Genomic DNA, 17,340 nt, shown 5'->3' on the forward strand with positions numbered 1-17,340 from the left:
CAGCCACCACTGCTCTGGCCCCTGTTCTGCTTCTGTGCTTCATTGCTGCTTTCCCAAAGTAGTGCAGATAGGAAACAAAAGACAGCTGTACGTGGCCGGGACCAGCACCTGGGTCTGCTTCTCTGCTCCTTCCACTCCTTCTGCCCCTTTGAGAAGGGAGGCATACAGAACAGGATTCATCCCCCAGTGCATGTCCCCTGCCATGGCACAAGACAGCCTTCCCAAGAAGCTGCTGGAAAGTCCCTGACCATCCTGGCTCTCCCATCACAGCCATGCACTCGGGAGAGCCCAAGAAGCATCTCTAGTCCAGCATGTAAGTGCCCATGTGGGTATCCCTACACACACAGGTTGGCTTCTTTCCCTCCACACCACAGCCATATCCCACGGTGGGAGATGGCACATTCAGACTGAGGAGCAAGCTGCAGGTGCAGACCACAGTGCTCACCCCTCCATATACCATCTCTCCTGGTGTCCCACCAGTGCTACAGTTGGCAGTGCCAAAGAGAGATGAAGACACAAAACCACCTTTTTTTATTTTCATTTATCAAAATGGCAAGCACATCCAGCTCTGATAACTATGAGACTTCCCTAGCTCCAGTATCATTTCAGGATACCCTTGCTTCTGCACTCAAAAATCACAGTTAATTTGTTTTTAGGGTAGGGCTACTTGGGCAGAGGGGTGGGCAGACACCTGCTGGCCATGCTGAGCTTTTGGCAGGTACATTTTGCAACCATCCCCTGAACAGCCTCTTGGCTGCCACCACTGAAAGGCTGGCCAAGCTCTCCTGCCAAATTCTCCTGCCAGAGAGGAATACATCCTGAAAAGTTAACTCTCAGCTACTCCATGCAACATCTTTTTTAGCACTACCAGCCTGGGTGGGTGAGCTGAGAGCTCCTCAAGTAGTGGCTAGGAGACAGGAATAACTACAGTTATTGCTGTTGATCTTGAATATTAATTAATATTAATTGGTGAAGCAAGGAAAGAGGGACCCACTGGTGCTTTTTCCTTGCCATTTCTCCTGGCTCTGGCAGGAGCCCCTTGGCCCTAGGGTGGTGGGTTACCCACCCACCACTCTGCTGCCAAAGGATGTGATGTGCTGAGGGCTGCTAGAATGGCAGCAGGGTCAGCAGGGAGCTGAGGGGTTTCCTGATAAACCCTCTGCACGTGGCTCTGTTGCTGCTGCTGCAGAGGCATTCGCGTGGGGTGCAGAACTAAAGGTGCAAGCAAACATTTGGGATGGCACCAGAAGACCAGCCTACAGCTGCTGGCCAAATGCAAGTCCCTGTGGACGCCAGTCTTCCATCAGTGAGATGTGCAGACACGCATTTTGGACACAGGTGGGCGAGGGCAGCCCAGCTCTCCTCTCCTGTCTGCAGCTGCTGCTACCTGACACGGTTGCAGAAGACAGCTGTCCCACCCTGCTGTCACACGTAGGAAGGTGTTGAATTCCGAGGATGGAACCAGAAGTGCATTGTTGTGTGGCCAGGGCTTGCGAGAATGCGCAGTTAGAAACAACCAGGTCTGGTGGCAGCCTGGGAATTGTCCCTTGGAAGGCACTGGCAAGGGCTGACACACATCCACAGCAGTAGGGAGATAGCACATATCATTTGTGACACACTCTGGAGCAAGTCACCTCTTTCCTGAAGGAATATGCACAAAGGCATTGTGCTGGGGGAGCCAGGGGCTCCAGAAGCTCACAGGCACCTGGGAAGGCTGCAGGGAAGGCTGCAGGGGAGGCTGCAGGGAAGGCTGCATCCCTGCTCTGCAAGGACTTCATGAGCAGCTCTCTGCATGGGGACTGCTTGACTCAGCTGGCAGGAGGCAAGGGGTAAAGAAAAGACACAAATGTGAGGGGGAAGAGGGGAGACAGAGATAAGGAGTCACTTACCCTCACTCCCATGAACCTGTCCCTCAGAACGATCCATGAAAGCAAGAACACAAAAGCTTTGTTGCAGCAGAACAACACGGAGACATCCGTAGTGTTTATTTTCTTTATTGCATGTAAGTAAAGGTAGTTTGTGAGTGTCCAAAGAACACCAAAGGGTGCTGCCTTGGTAAAAAACACCTTCAAAGTCAAGCCATTGTCTCCAAAAAATCGGCAGCACTCCCTAAAATAAGGAAAGAAAGGCAGTGTTATTACATAAGCCAGTCACAGTCTGCAGCAAATATATGGCTTTTTTTTGCTCCTCTTCTTTTCCTTTGGGGAAAGAGAGGCACACACCTTAAAGAGGAGAAAACAAACCAAGTTTCAGCTTCTGCTGCAACAGCCAGCACCTGCACAGGGTACAAACAGGCAGGGGCTGCAAACACGGAAGGGGGCTGCAAAATAAAATAAAAGGGAGAGGTGACTGAAATCTCACTCTTCTCACCAGTCCTTTCAAAGTGAGCATCTTGAAGCGGTGTGGGGCCATCCTCCTCCCTTCAGCCCTGTGGGCACCAGGATGCTGAGGGCCCAGGGTTGGCAGCAAAGCCATGGGAAGCTGGTGCCTATCTGATCAGCTATTTGGGGCTTGGAAGAAGCCTTGCAGGAGCCCAGTCTGGGGTTTTTCCACCCAAGGGCTTGGTCCTGGCTCAAATCTCCAGCAGCATCAGGGAAGAAGCAGGAGGAGGCAGCAGACATCTGCCTGCTCCCCCTGAGATGAGCACATGGCATGGGAGCTCCTGGGGGCACACTGGAGCAGCGAGAGCAGCAGTGGGAGTCAGGAGCTCATGTGTGCAGTCCAGGCTGTGGGTGCTGTGAATCCCTGGGCAGGAGGCAGCCTGAGCAGGCTCAGCCCTGACACAAAGAGAGAAGCACCAGCAGTTTGTCTGTGTCCCAGCTGTAGCAACAAGACACAGGAGGTGATCGGGGGCAGCTTGGCCCTGCTGGCAGGGCTGGCATGGGGCTGCAGAGGTGGGGAGGAAACCTGCCTGCACCCTGGCAGCAGAGCTGGAAACTGCCAGCTGCATGGAAATTCAGTAGCACAAAGAAGGAATGAATCAGCCTAGGGGCTGAGGCTGTGCCCACCAGCCTGCAAGGTGTATGTGAGGCAGCCAGCATAAGTACCCTGACCCACACTGCCATTGCTCACTTTCAAACCTGCAAACTCCCCGGGGCCCTGAAGTTCTTCATTGGGGTGTTCTGACAAAACCTGAGCAGAATTAAATTTCCTGCTGACAATGATGGACAAATAGTTTTTCATTGCTGTCATGAATTTCAAGCTATTTGTTTCCTGAGACTGGGCATGTAAAGATCATTATCTGGACACAGATGAAAGCATTGTTTTGCTCCACTTTCTCAGAAGACAGGGCTGTACCAGATGAATACCTAAAAACCCCCCATCCGTTCTTTGAGCCTCATCAGATCTCTGCATCCACAAACTGTAGCCCCTCTGCTACAGCAGGTACAAGACTGCAAAGTAGAGAAAACACTTTTTTTTGTGTTGATTGGCTTTTGTTGCCTGCCAGTCCCTTGTATCAAATCATAGCTATGCAGAACTTGCCCATCTCTGGATGTGATGACCTTGTACTTTGGCTGCTGTACATGGACACTTTCCTTTGAGCTGCTGGTTCTGCATTGTGTTGCTCAGTGTCCCTCGTCCTCTGCAAGATTGCCTGCTGGCAGCAGCCTATTCCCTGCCAAACCTGTTAATGCCTCTCTGAATCAGTAGAAGAGCTGCCCATCTGCACTGCAAACCACACCACCTGCTGGAGCTGTGCTGGGCTGTTCAGGGATGCTCATGACCCTGACAGATGCTGCCTGTGCTCAGCAGGTTCCATTCTCCCCTTCCACAAACACTGTACCCACTTCAGGTCTGGCCTTCAGTCCTGCACAGCATTGACTGTGCCAGCCACTTGCCACAGAGGACACAGGGAGTGCAAAAGGAAGCAGAGGCACACTGAAAAAGCCAGTCCCAAACTTCATTAAAGGCTTAAACCTGCTTCCTAAGACACCATGTAGGGTTTCACTGCTAGGGTGTTATAGGCAGCCAGCCTCATGCTCTGAAAACAAAAGAACACAGGCACAGTTACAATCAAATGACATGAAGCAAGTATGAGAGAAGAAAGGCTGTACTGAAATGAAAGGAAAAAAATGGAATTTATGTTGGGATTTATCCTAGGGAAAAAAAATTCCCCCTGCCAAAAATCTGTTCCCCACATATAGAATTGGCTATCACTATTTCATATACAGTAGAAACATGTGCTTTTACTGCCTTGTGGGTCTGATTCTTGTTTAGCAAATACCACTGGATTCCTATGATATCACAGCCTGGATGCTTGAAGCATCCAGTGTAGTGCCATGCTGCCCCAAAGGACAGCCTTGCCCTGACATGGATCATGACCCTGAGCTGCAGTGCCCACTTTGGCAGTCTCTCTTTGCCCTGTACAATAATGCTTCCTTTTAGCTGATCTGGCTGCCTTCACCAAGTGTGAGTTACTTTTCATAGGCTGGCTCCAGCTTTCAAAGGAGACATCCTTATGGCAGAGATTTCCTTACCCAGCACAGAGCTGTAGGGAAGTTTCTCCCTGAGGACTCCTAGGGCTATGGAGGATGCTGCCAGCCATGCACCCACATCCACAGCGAGCCTGTTGTTCCAAACAGGGGCACCCCTGCAGATGGGTTATATGGCTGCTTTGGACCTGGCATCTGCAGTGAAGTATGAGCAGCATCTGGGAGAATGTGGCATATTTTGTGCACCAGAATGTATGTGGCATACAATAAACCTCTCACAAGTAACTGTCTCCCCAGGTTTGCCACTGCTTAATGGGAAAACTGATTTTTTTTTGGTGCTATAGCACAGCTTGTGAAGCCATACCAGGAAGCGTTTGATGAAGAGAGTTTCCAGTGAGTAATGGTAGATAAATAGTTATGGGAAGCAAGGCAGGACTGTGGTATAACCTCTGCTGTAAGCTCAAAACACTCAGGGATGACTCCAGAAAAAGCAACCTTCAGCTTAAATATCTTTAGAGAACATTTGAACACACTTGTTCCTGCTCTCCACTAATTTCTGGGCCCAGCACAGACATAGGCACATCCACACTGTGTTAAAAGAGAAATTGTGCTCTTAGACTGACCAAACCTATTCCTGGTCACATTACCAGAAATCCTGCACCTGCTGCTCTAACCTTCCTCCTCAGCCCAGAAGCTGCTTTGGTACTCTCTTGATGATACAGTTTTGCTTGCTGGGAACACCCGTCTTTGCCCATGGAACAGTGGGACTTTGGGTGTGGATAACAGCCAGAAAGGCTACAGGGAATGTAGATGCAAAGCTCAGGTGTGTGCCCTGGCCCTGTGAATCCCCAGTTGCTGAGCATGGCTTCTCTTTGGCAGAGAAGCTGCCCTGCAGAGCCCCTCTGCTGACATGATGTCCCCCCTAATCTCTATAATCTATGTGAGGAGTAAATCCCTGCAAGTGCCGAGCTGTGTGCAGATAAGGTGGCAGCACACAGCAAGGAGCTCTGGCATTGCAGGGTGTAATGCTGTATTTTTGAGATAAATGATCTCCCTGCTTTATTTTCCTCAATTCTGCCATCATGAGCTGGCGGTCCATTGTAATCACAGCAATTGGTTTAAAGCATAAATACAAGGCATTGTGTATGGATTGTGACTGGAAGGGAATATCAGAGGAAGAAGACTGGAAGGGAAATGTGCTAGCTTAATTGCCACAGCAGCAATTCAGAAAAGTTTACTTCTACCTAGAAGTGCCACATCCATGTTCAGACTACATGAAGCCTGTTATGGTACTACAGGAACTGGGTTAAAAGATACTACAGAAAAGCTTAAGGAACAGCAATCTTTTGTTTGTGTTTTAACTCTAAATTGTTTGCTTGTTTCTTTAGCTTTCATGTACTAGATCTTGTTCATACTCTTTTTAGTAGGTATCTTGATTAACCCAGCAAATGGCAAATTAGCTCTACTCCATTAGGCAGGTCTCCAGCACAATACTTGCAAAGTAACTGTGCCACTGGAATCAAGCATCCCCAGTGATGTAAATCAGAAGTCATCAGTGCCAAAATTCTATGCTAAGTAAGAGTTAATTATATTGAAAGCAGGTGTTGCAGTCAAATAAAACTTGCAAATGAAATATGACAGTAAAGCTCCACTTTTTCCCCACTGAGTTAACAATCATATATTTAACACTATTCACCTTCCACTGCCTGTTGTGGCTTTAACCATTGCTAGGCAGTTGTGATGTTTCCCCACTTCTCTGAACCTTGTGCAAATGAATTTATAGAATCTTGCCAATACTGGAATGAATGCTTTTCATTCATATTTCAAAATATTTCATATTTTGAAAAAAAGCAAATCCCACCTATGAAGAGAAAAGATAGACAAAAAACAAGAAAAAGTACACACAGTGTGTTGCCCCAGGCCCGGGGTTTGGTCTCTTGATACTCCCTGCAAAACAAACCTATGCCAAAAAGGCTTGTAAGCCATTGAAAAATGGCTTACATCTTTGGAAAATCTGCAGTAAAGTAGAAAATTTCTGGGAGTAATACACATCCTAAGGGAATACTTTGCACAAGACAGTTATTTCTCCTTTCCAGACTGTTAACTTTTGATAGAATTTTTTCATTGTTTCAGTGCTCATACTGGAGCCTCTTCCTCCAAATCAGATTTGGATCTGCTGTTGCTCTTAGAGGGTAATATTATTTCTTTGTCAACTGTGCTTCTTACTTTGACCTTGCAAGGTCTGTAACTGCAAATTGAATTTGGCTAAATTGCTTCTGATTTTCAGCAGAGTGAGTATCACCTCCTTGGAGCACAGCAAAGCCACCACTGTGCCAGTGAATCTGTCTTCTTGATTAGAGATTGGCAGGCAAAACATGTTTTGCTAATCCCTGCACCAATTAGGCCGGCATGGATAAATAATCTGCAGATGTGCAACAGTTTTACATTTTCTGTTCAATGTACAGAAAAAAAAGACATGGACTAAAATGTCATGCCATGTCTTCTGGGAGGTCTCACAGGTCAGTTGTAGTAAGCAAAAGAAAAGTAGACAGACAAGATATGTTGACAGTATTAAGAGAGAAGGAAACTAGACTCAAGTTTAATTTCTCCCAGTGAAAAAAACCCACAAGGGCCTTTTTTTGTAATTCATCCTGTTAGGACCACAGCATCTCTCATGCATTAAGCTCACAAGTGGGGGAAAGTATGACTGCTGTACAGATAAAATAAAAGTTAACTCAATATAATTTTCAAGAATGGTCTCCATGAAAGTAAGGATGTGTTTTTCAGAAAAAAGGATCATGCCTCCAGCTTTGCTTCTTTCCCCTTTGAGCCAGCACTGACCCAAAGGGTAGCCAGCCTCTCAGGTGGGTAGATTTCAAAGCAGTACAAGAAAAAGATGAGTTCATGAAACCCATTTTACAGATGTGCAAGCCGGGGCAGACAGAAGCAAAGTCCCAGGGTGCTTTAAAGTGGCAGGATGAGGGCTGCCTGTTGATTGCACCTTCAGAGAGATGGGGATTTGCTTTTCCTGTATGTTTCTTTTATAGCCAGCTCCTGTTCCTTATCAAACCAGTCCCTGAGCACCTTTTTCCTGAGTTACCACAGGTTCACATGCCAGCAGAACAGTTGCACGGAGGCTCCTGTGGTGTGTCCCAGATCATAAAATGCTGTGAATAAACCTGCTGGCCTCAGCACTTTGCAGAGAGATGCCCGGGACTCCTGCCATGGCTTTTATTGCCCCGCTGGTCTGGGCCTCCTACAACAAAACCTGTGTACCCCTGCCTCCAGCTTTCCTCAGGAAAACTGTTTCCAGGTGCTGGGAAGGCACAATTTTCTCCTCAGCTTCCACATGGCAGAGGTCTGAGATCTGTGCTGGGTGTGCTGGTGTGCCTTGCCTGCTGTGCTGCCTGCAGTGCCCACTGAGGAACGCTGCAGCCCACGGTCAAGGACTGTCGCTCCTCAGAGATGTCTGTACTTATCCAGTCTGTCTGTGCTGGGACTGCAAACCGAACTAGGGCTGCAAACCCTGGCCCTTCAGTCTTGTTATACCCTTCCTAAGGGGAATGGCAGCATGCAGTCCCGGAGGTAACACCAGCCCCAGTGACAGCACCGGTTTCTGGAGATGGATACAAAGGGTGGCTTATCTAAAATACTCTAATGGCTTTTTAACACCCATCATCACATGCATATTTTTCTATAAGCACATTATTAAATGAGAGAAATTACCACAGAAGCCAATCAAGCATCTAGCTGCCACTTTTAAATGTCTGCACCTGACTTGATTACTTGTTTCTACACTTAGTTTGGGGCTGGTGTTCTGCCTTTAAACTTTTATCTGTTCTGGGAGTTTCCAGCTCATTTGCAGAAAATAAATTCTGACACGCAATGGAATAAGAAAATTGTTTTCTTCTAAATAAAAAAAATAAATGAAATAAAAAATCCACAGACTGACCTTCTCTGAACGAGAGAGACAGAAGCAATTGGTTTTGTTCAGCACTGCACACATGCCATACGAGACACTTGCACAATAAATGGTCCCAGGAAATGCTTAGCTATGGATTTACATAGTAGACCAGAATGGCTCCAAAAGAAGCAAATAATACAAATCTTACAAACCACCTGAATACACATTTTCAAGACAAGTCTTAGACAGACTCAGAAACCTTAATGAGAGACTGTTTAAACTAACATTTAAATAAAAAAGCTTTAAAAGAACAAGACTGAACCACATTTTGGAAAACGCAGCAAGTATTCCTGGCAAGAAGAAGCTTTTAATGTGACATGATACCTTCAGCAGTCAGGTAGCTAAAATTATCAAGAATTATCCAACATTTTCTGCCTTTGGACCCCAGAGGTACCCAGAGCCTGAAGTACTTTATGCTCTCTTAGACAACTGGCATTATACAAATAAAATGTAAGACTGTTGCTATGTGCAAGCTCCAAACACCCACAGACCAGGCAGGCATCACACTTGAACACAGAAATGAGCTTTTTAGTTATACTCGATTGCTTTGTGAAGCACCTTTTTTCTGAGCCCATGAGAAACATAACCCTTGACTTAATCTAGTGAAGCACTCAGGATTGGCCTCAAATCTTTGTTAGAGCCCACCAGAGCAGAGGCCAGCAGGTACTCACGCTGCACATTGCCCTCCACAGCATCAGTGCCTGGAGATGAAAGGGGCAGGAGGGGAATGAAAGCCTTAAAGGTTTCTGGGGGTTACTGGCATACCCACAGTGCAAGCAGAGGGACAGTTCCTGCTGGTGTTTGAGATGGGGCTGGAAGGGAATATGAGCTGGAGGGAACTGACCCATGTGCACAGTGGGGTGTGATGAAGAATATGCCAGGACCCACCACCACACCCAAATGGAGTATAGGCAAAGGACTGTCAGCTCCAACAGCACCACGTCCAGGCAGGCACAGGCAGCCACGGCAGGGTGTGAGGAGCAGTTAATGATCTGTATGGAAGCTAATGACAGTCCTTAGGGAGCTACAGAGCAGGCTGAGAAAATGAGCAACACCACATCATCAGACAGCATTTACTCAAGAGTTCAAAAATGCCCAAGAATGAACTAGGGAATTCGTAAAAGGGCTCTGTAATTCTCTTAAAACAGCCATCTTGCCCAAAGCAAATGTCACATTGATTCTTTAAATCCTATTTGTGCAGCGACTATGGCTGGCCATAAAATTTGAAGATGACCATTGCTAGTTAAACTCTGCACCTCTTTCTTCTCCTGGGTTCATCAAGGAGCAACAAGGACAAGGAATGCTCAGTTCAGGAGCATGCTGGCACAGACAGGTGTTGCAGGCACTTGCAGATATTTTCATCCCAGGAGATTGGCTGGTGAGCAGATGTCCTTAATTCCTAAGCCCCAGGAATGCTCCTGCTTGTACCTTGCACCTAATGACTGCTGCCATCCTCCAAAACAGGATGCTGACTGCTTGCAGCACCTTAGCGCTGATGAATTCAGACCTTCCTGAGGATCTCCCACTGCACCAGTCGCACGGAAGTGGCCTGGGGCTGCTGGATCTCCAGAGGGACCATTTCCCTAAAGGCACTTGCTCCTCACTTTATCCTCTGCAGCTGCAACTAGAAAAACCCCTGGGGCTCTGCCTGCCTGAAGGGAAGGCCTCTCACCCCTGCAGGTGCATCTTCTGCTGGACAGGAGCAGCACAGCACCACAGCTCTCAGCATCACCAGCCTCCTCAGCCCCCTGGGCAAGCTGGGGGAGAACACCCAGCTCTGGGGAAGGGCATCCCAGCTGTGAGAAGATTTCCTTCAGAGCCTTTTTTTCCTTGCCCACTGCAGGTGGGTGTTGCACTCAGGAGCAGGGGCTGTATTTTGGGTGGCTGGGGAGATGTGCTGGCACCAAAGTCACAACTAAACTGTGTCCTGCATGGCCCAGTATGAATGAGTTTGCTAATGTTGAGCTTTAAAAGGTTAGTTAATCAAACTGGTTTTTGGAAGAAAACCTGAACCACAAACCCACATTATTTGTAACGTAACCCAAATGGATTAGGCAATTCCCTGCAGGTCCCCGCAGTTTGGAGGGACACTTTATGCAATGCTTCAGTACTTCATTTACTGAAAAGATGAAAAGCATGGAAAGCCTTCCATGGAAAGCACTTGGAAAGGGCATCAGTAGGCTGAATTTGAGGTCCATGGTGATGGCTTATCACAAAATTTCAGCAAGAGCTTGGACAAGTCCCCAGCCAGCCTGTCCCACCTGGCACTGGGGTATGAGGGTACAGACCCGCTGCTATTTCCCAGGGCCGTGCTGAGGTAAATGCAGTCAGGCATTTGTGCGGCACTCAGCGTGTGGTGAGGGACAGCATATACAAACTGAGGCAGAGAAAACCTAAACATTAGAGTCTCAAGGCTTTGACTGCCAGAGTCAACATCATCACTGCTCTCCATCATCATCCAAAATTTCCATTGACGTCAGTGGATGTTCTGGGTGTGAAAGGCTTGCAGACTCTGAAACTGTGCAGCAATTGCTTGTGGATATCTTAAGCGTGGCCTGATGTGATTTATATCCAGCTTGTCCTCTTCAGCTGTGACCTGAACCACTTAGTACTTTTTGGAATAGTCAGAGTGAAACTTTTAGGAGAAACTGGCCAGCTGGCCGTCTGCAAATTAGATTTTTGTAGTGGTTGGCATAGGCAGACCAAAAAAGTATGCAGGAATAAAATGCTTTTCTAGTAGTTGCTGTCTTGGCTTCTGTGCTCTGCTGATATAGAAGTATGGTGCTGATAGGAGTGGGAACAGTGCTGCTGTGTCTTGGAAGAAGGAATAAGACAAGAGGCAAAACAAAGAGGAGAGAAATATCTCAGCGATAAAATGGCCTATGCAAACAACCTGAGACAGCTGTTACTGAAACACATATATATACCCTCACACACATATTTAATTTGCACCTGTATGCCAGTGGATTGTCAGAGAGACTTTGTGTGGAGGTTTGGCTCCAGCTGGGCAAAGCCCTGTTAGCCCTTGCTGCGGGCACTGCCAGCCTTGGGCCAAGGACATAAACTAATCAACTTCATAGCCTAATTGTTCAGCACCATGACGGGAGGCTGGAAATACAGGAAGGTACGTGAGTCAGGAGATACCAAAAGACACACCATTAACTTGGCAGCTAGTCTATGAAAAGAAGGAAAATTATACGAAGAAGAAAGCTGAGAGTTTGCTGACATAATAGAGAGGCTGACACAATGCACAAATTGCCCTAGATGCATTAAGTAAACGAGATATTGAAAGGAAATAATCTTTTCTAAATACTTGTATTTGTGGTCATTTTTAGAGTACCTCCTCTCAAGAACAGGCTAATCTTTTCTGTTTGAAGTTTGTTTGTCTTTTTAGTTGCACTGCTGATGTCCATTTAACACAAAACCAGAGCACTCTCTGCCCTGTACTCCCTTACTTTCTGTTCTTCAGCAAAGTCATCCCAATCTTGCACACAGCAGCAGAGCAAGGGGGGGACCATGGAAGTGGAGTGAGGAGGTCTCAAGACTCTGTGATGGTATCTACCCTCATCCCAGAGCCTGAATGAACAGCACCTTTTAGAGTACAGCAATCTTTGAAAAGTTCGAGAAATTCAGCAGTCACATGAGGTGAATGGGTACAGCTAATGAGTTTGGAGCCAAAAGGGAGGGGTTTTAGAAAATATGATGTCCATTGCTTCTGAGATTGAGATTTTAAGCAGCTTTACTTGTTTTAACCTTTTTCCCAACAGGCTAATCCTTCAAAAACATTGATGTTGCTAGTTGCATTAAATTTGTGTAACACCTTAGTATAAGTGGCAAAACCAGAGCAATATGTAACAGAAATTGAATGGCTTTCATCTCTGCTACTGGAACATTAATGTCTCTTAATTAGCATGCAATAACTGAGAATGGCTTGAAATCAATTTCCTGCTGTCCAAGGGAAACATGAAAATTTCCATTCCCCATATAAGCACTTTGTTGCTTGAACAGTAAACATGCAAATTAAAAAATACCAACACCTACTGTATTTTTAAAGGACTGGATGGCACAGAAATGGAGCCACAGTAGCTGAAATGCCAAGAGAATGTACTCATGAAGGATTAGGCAGCAGTAAATACAGTGAAGAGCTTCAGGAACTTGTGTGGTTTGGATTTTTCAGGGTAACATCTCCTCAACAATATTGTTTTACAAATGTTGGTTGAAAAGTTGTACATGTCTATTTTCATTAAATTTTCAGTAAAATAAAATGCCCATTCACTGAATCGGAAGCTACTGAAGAAGAGCACAGGTTACCATAAAGCTTACAAAAATTCTAAAATAAGTTTTGAAATTTTTTTATTTGAACAATTTAAGTGAAATTTATTTTTTTAATTCCTAATGAATATCAATTAAGTCTATAGTGGAAAATAATGGAAGTGAACAAACTCAGCCAATAATTATAACAAAAACTAGCCCAGATTGCATTGTACTTGAAAGGTGGTTTTATTTTCACCCCTCACGTCTGTATGCTCTTGGAATTTGCCTCTGATCCATTTAGAATAAGATTTCTTTTAAAATTTCCCAATGCATCCTAGAAAGCAAAGTCTAATAATAACCCTAATAATAATAATAATAATAATAATAACATTATCCCTTAACAACTCTTCTATGTGGATGCATAAAAGGCACTGCTGACCCAAGCTACACAGCCAAGAAGGTACTTTCTTGAAGAGAGGAAGGGGAATTTTACCCTCCATAGCCTTACAATATATTTTATAGTTATCTTCATAAATAAGACCTGTGGAGGAAATATTAAAAAGAAATAATAAATCTGATCATGCACATGCCAATTCAGAAGCCTTGTCTCTAAGGAATGTTCTCCTCCCTATTTTTCAGAATTATAAAGGAATCTGTAAAATTGCATGCAGTATAATATGAGGATCCTATATAAAAGCAAAATCTTCTCTGAAGACTCTTCTCAAGACAGAAGTGTACAGAGAATCAACTTCATTTTCCTTCTGGCATGAGAGGTGGGTCTATAGGATAAATAAGACATGGTTGTCTTTCAATCTTCTTGCATTCTGAGGGGTCAGCATCTTCATAATTCTCTCAAGCTATTTTTATGCTTATGGATTGATGGACCACTCATTCTTACATGGTTCAAAAGCTGAATCAGTTTCATGATCCATAAATCTGCAGGCTATGAACTTTTCCCCTTTATACACTCCAAAGAAGTGAGCAGGATACTCAGTTTTGTGATAGATCCTCCCTCCAGAGAGGAAGCTGTGCTACTGCAGAACAGTTCTAGGAACATGATTTGTGCCTACTTTTGCAGCTCAGAAAATTTCCAGCTCCTTCCATCAGCTCCTTGAAACTCCCCAGACACCCCAGGGGAAAAGCCCTTGACATTTCAGAATTGTGGAAGTAGGTAATCCTTGCCTTTCCTTCTCTGTTCAAGCCAGCAGCCTCAAATTCCGAAGAAACTACAACAGTTCTCTCCTTGAGAGATGTGTCATTTGCATGGGAGAAAGGGCTACCTGTGGGCTGAGAAAGCACAGGGTAGAAAAGGTATCTCCTGAGGGCTCCACATGCCCATCTGCATCTTCTCCACAAGTGGCCACTGACACAGGAGAGCTCCAAAGCACTCCACAGACAGTGACAGATGCAGATGTCCTCCAGCAGCGTCAGGAATGACAAACTCCATCAGAGCCTTGCCTGATATGCTGGTGTGAACCTGGGTCCAGAACAAGGAGAAACAATAAACACATACCTCAGATCCAAAGAGCTGCAATGCCCCTGTTACTGTGTTGTTGCACCACGGCTGTTAAGTCTCAAGCTCATTTGAATGCCTGAATGGTGTAGCTTTATTTACCTCCCTGATTCCTACTGGAAGTGTGGAGTGGCACATGTGTGGGACGCCCTTGTGCCTCCACTGTTAGCTATTAGAGCAGCCACCTTCGGTGCTGACTTTTCTTCCAGCTGCTGTCAATGTCCCACTCTGGACTTTTCAGCTGACATCCTCCTTAGACCAAATGTAGTAACATAAAATGCCTAATTAGCCTTTAATTGCTTCATTTGGAATGGAGTAAAGCAAGTGTAATATTAAAAAGAACAGAGAAGAAACATAATAAAAGAGAGAGATAAGATAGAAATTAATTAATTCTAAAAGTAAGCAAAAGGATTATGGCACTGAGGTGATTACACTGCTTAGAGGTTATAAGAAAATGAGATCTATTTGAAGTCCCTGGAAATGAGAACCATGATGGGGGATGCATAAGGTAGTTTCAGATTTGCCATATTTTAAAAAAAGACTTGAATTTGAGATGGTGGAGTTAAATAGTGCTTGTGACTACAAATTGATGGAAACCAGGAGAGTCCCTCTGAACAGGATGCTAACCATTATTATTTATGTGTTTGGATGGAATACACAGCTGTTCTTCAGAGGCCAGGCAGAAATTTGTTTAGAGTCTGAAGCCTTCCACAGATACAATGCTTCAGAGTGCTCATCTGTGCTTTAAAATGTTATATTATTTATATGAAATAATTTATATTTTTAAGGTTTTCCTCTTACATGATAAGAGGTGGTGAAGCACCCGAAGTCTTTGACCAGAGTCTGATGCCACAGAAGTGGGAAAATAAAAAGCAGTTGCATCTTGTCATTGCTCTGCATGTGTGGGGGGAATGTCAGTGTGGTTTGGATAAGGCTGTTACAGCACACACTGCTCTCCTTCCTAGTGACATTTTTTATGTACTTGCTCTTTTTATTTTATATTTTTATTGCCTACTAAATGGTTTCTTTTGGCTCTGCTTTGTGTGAACCTCAGTGCAAAGAAAACAGTTCTGTTCAGAGAAGCACTTTGCAAACTGCCCTGAGGAGAAGCGAGCTGGTGCCTTGCTAGCACATAATCGCTAGTACCATCCTGATCTTGGCTGTGAACCCACAAATGAGGATTTCGACCCTGTCATTGCTGAACATACCCATTTACTTTGTGAAAGTCTGAAAACCAGAAATGAGTCCTTTTTTATAATGGTAATAACATAGGAACTTTTTGGCACATGATGCAGAATTCCTGAGGTAATAAACTGGCAAATCCATCTGCTGGTCCAAATGCCATACTTGTCTTTTTGGGAACAAAATTAATGAAAGACTAATACAGCATCAACTGTCCCTTCCTTCTCTGATCAATCTGTGTCAGTGAGGCATTCACTCAGAGATGCCTCTGAAGAGATGGACCTCGATCCCACAAGAATTACCAGCCTGTGTCCAGCTGCTGACGGCAGAGGCACCAGGGACATGGCACACATGAAGAAACCTGTCCCCCAGGACAACCTGCCACTTTCTTGTCTTTCTTTTCCTGCTCTCTTGCTTAACCTGCCTTGGATACATTAACCATGTACCTTCACTCAGCCTGTAACACAAGTGTAGCTCCCAGCAGTTCAGGAGCTGTGAAAATTAATTAAAGTTTCATTAGCTAAAGCAGTCTGAACCACACATGTGTAAGTACAGAGCCAAAGTACTTCTCTATTGCCTTTATGAATCATTGTTGTAAGCTCCTGATTATCTGCACAGATCAGCTAGGACTTTACCACCCTCTAGGAGGATGCTTGGCCTGATAAATTTGGGACTTCTTCCTGTGACAAGACTGCATGTTGTGATGGTGCAGGGTGATTGGGATTCACTAAGACTACATCTCTGGAGAGAAAACAGTATCATTACCTGTTGGGAATTACCAGAGCAGATAGAGGAAGAATACAGATTATTCAGGGTGAAGGTACACTGTCTAGCAAGAGCTCCTGGAAAACTTGCAAAGACAGCCCTTGCTTTCAAGTGGCAGAGACTGACTGATGGCAGTAAACTTGAGGTGACTCAGAAACATGGTATCTGGATTTGTTTCAGAAATGACTGTGACATTTGAAAGTGTCAAATGGAAATGACAACTTCTAACACAGATTTCCCTTAATCTGAATAGATAATGCATTTCATGCTGGAAATGTTCTGGCTGTTATCTGCTTCTGTGCTATTACATTTTGATGTGCATCTGGTAATAGCTTTACTAAAATGTCTGGAATAGAGCCTGTTAAAGAGTTTTCTTAGATTTAGATGCTCAGATACCATCTAAATCTAAATCTTAGATATAGGTGCTCAGATTAAAGAGTTTTCTTAGATTTGGATGCTCAGATACCATGAACATCCTTTTATGACAGAAGATTTCTAAAATAAAATATAAGAATATTAGGGAAGACCCTCATGTACTACAACCTGATTTAAACTCACAAAAGTAATTTCTGTTCTTTGACTATTTATAACTAGAGGAATAAAGCTCCTTCTAATCTACATCAGTGAAGCATGCAGCACATCCATTCTTATAGCACTCACTTTTGGCTAAAATGAAATAGCTTTGTGACACACAGCTGTAGTTTATGGCATCTTCTTGAATTTAATGGGTAGAGGGAGAACAGGGATTGTGATTTTCTGAGTGAGACTGGAAGGGCTATGCAAGAGGCCTCCTTCCTGCTTGTTGGTTGTGAGAGCTGAGCTGCAGTGAGAAGAGCCAAGTATTTGCCAGATATGAAATTACCGGGCTCATTTGTCTTCTACCTTCTACTCCTGTGACATGCTTATTCCTTCCTTCATTTTGGAAAATGACCTTGTGATCCTTGCTTCCAGCATCGCACTATTTCCAGAGCAGCTGCACAGAGAGCAGTGAAAAATCTGCTCCCTGCTATTACAGGGTAAAAGCACTATGAGGGAAGGAAGCACAGGGTGTCCTTGCAGCAGGAGCCAGCTACTGCTGAAACCTTGCAGCTTGCCACCTAGGAGAGCATTGGACCTTATCTAGCCATGATTAATGCCTGCCCTCTGGGTGTGCCTGCTCTGTCTTCATTTTAATAACAAATTTTTAAGGTCTGTGACAGACTATAATTATAAAATGGCTTTTCTGGCCC

The 17,340-nt window shown here is 44.8% G+C and overlaps 1 protein-coding gene across 2 annotated transcripts in view; it reads right to left on the reverse strand.

The window, feature by feature from the left end:
- SLC35F3 (solute carrier family 35 member F3) overlaps positions 1–17,340 on the reverse strand; it is a 162,065-nt gene that overhangs the window by 10,830 nt on the left and 133,895 nt on the right. For both annotated transcript variants that reach the window (XM_030268270.4, XM_030268269.4), the window contains one exon: positions 1,890–2,109. In XM_030268270.4, the coding sequence (XP_030124130.3) occupies positions 1,890–2,109 (220 nt within the window). The remainder of the gene's footprint in view (positions 1–1,889; positions 2,110–17,340) is intronic.

Source organism: Taeniopygia guttata, chromosome 3, assembly GCF_048771995.1.
Source record: "Taeniopygia guttata chromosome 3, bTaeGut7.mat, whole genome shotgun sequence".
NCBI lineage: Eukaryota > Metazoa > Chordata > Aves > Passeriformes > Estrildidae > Taeniopygia > Taeniopygia guttata.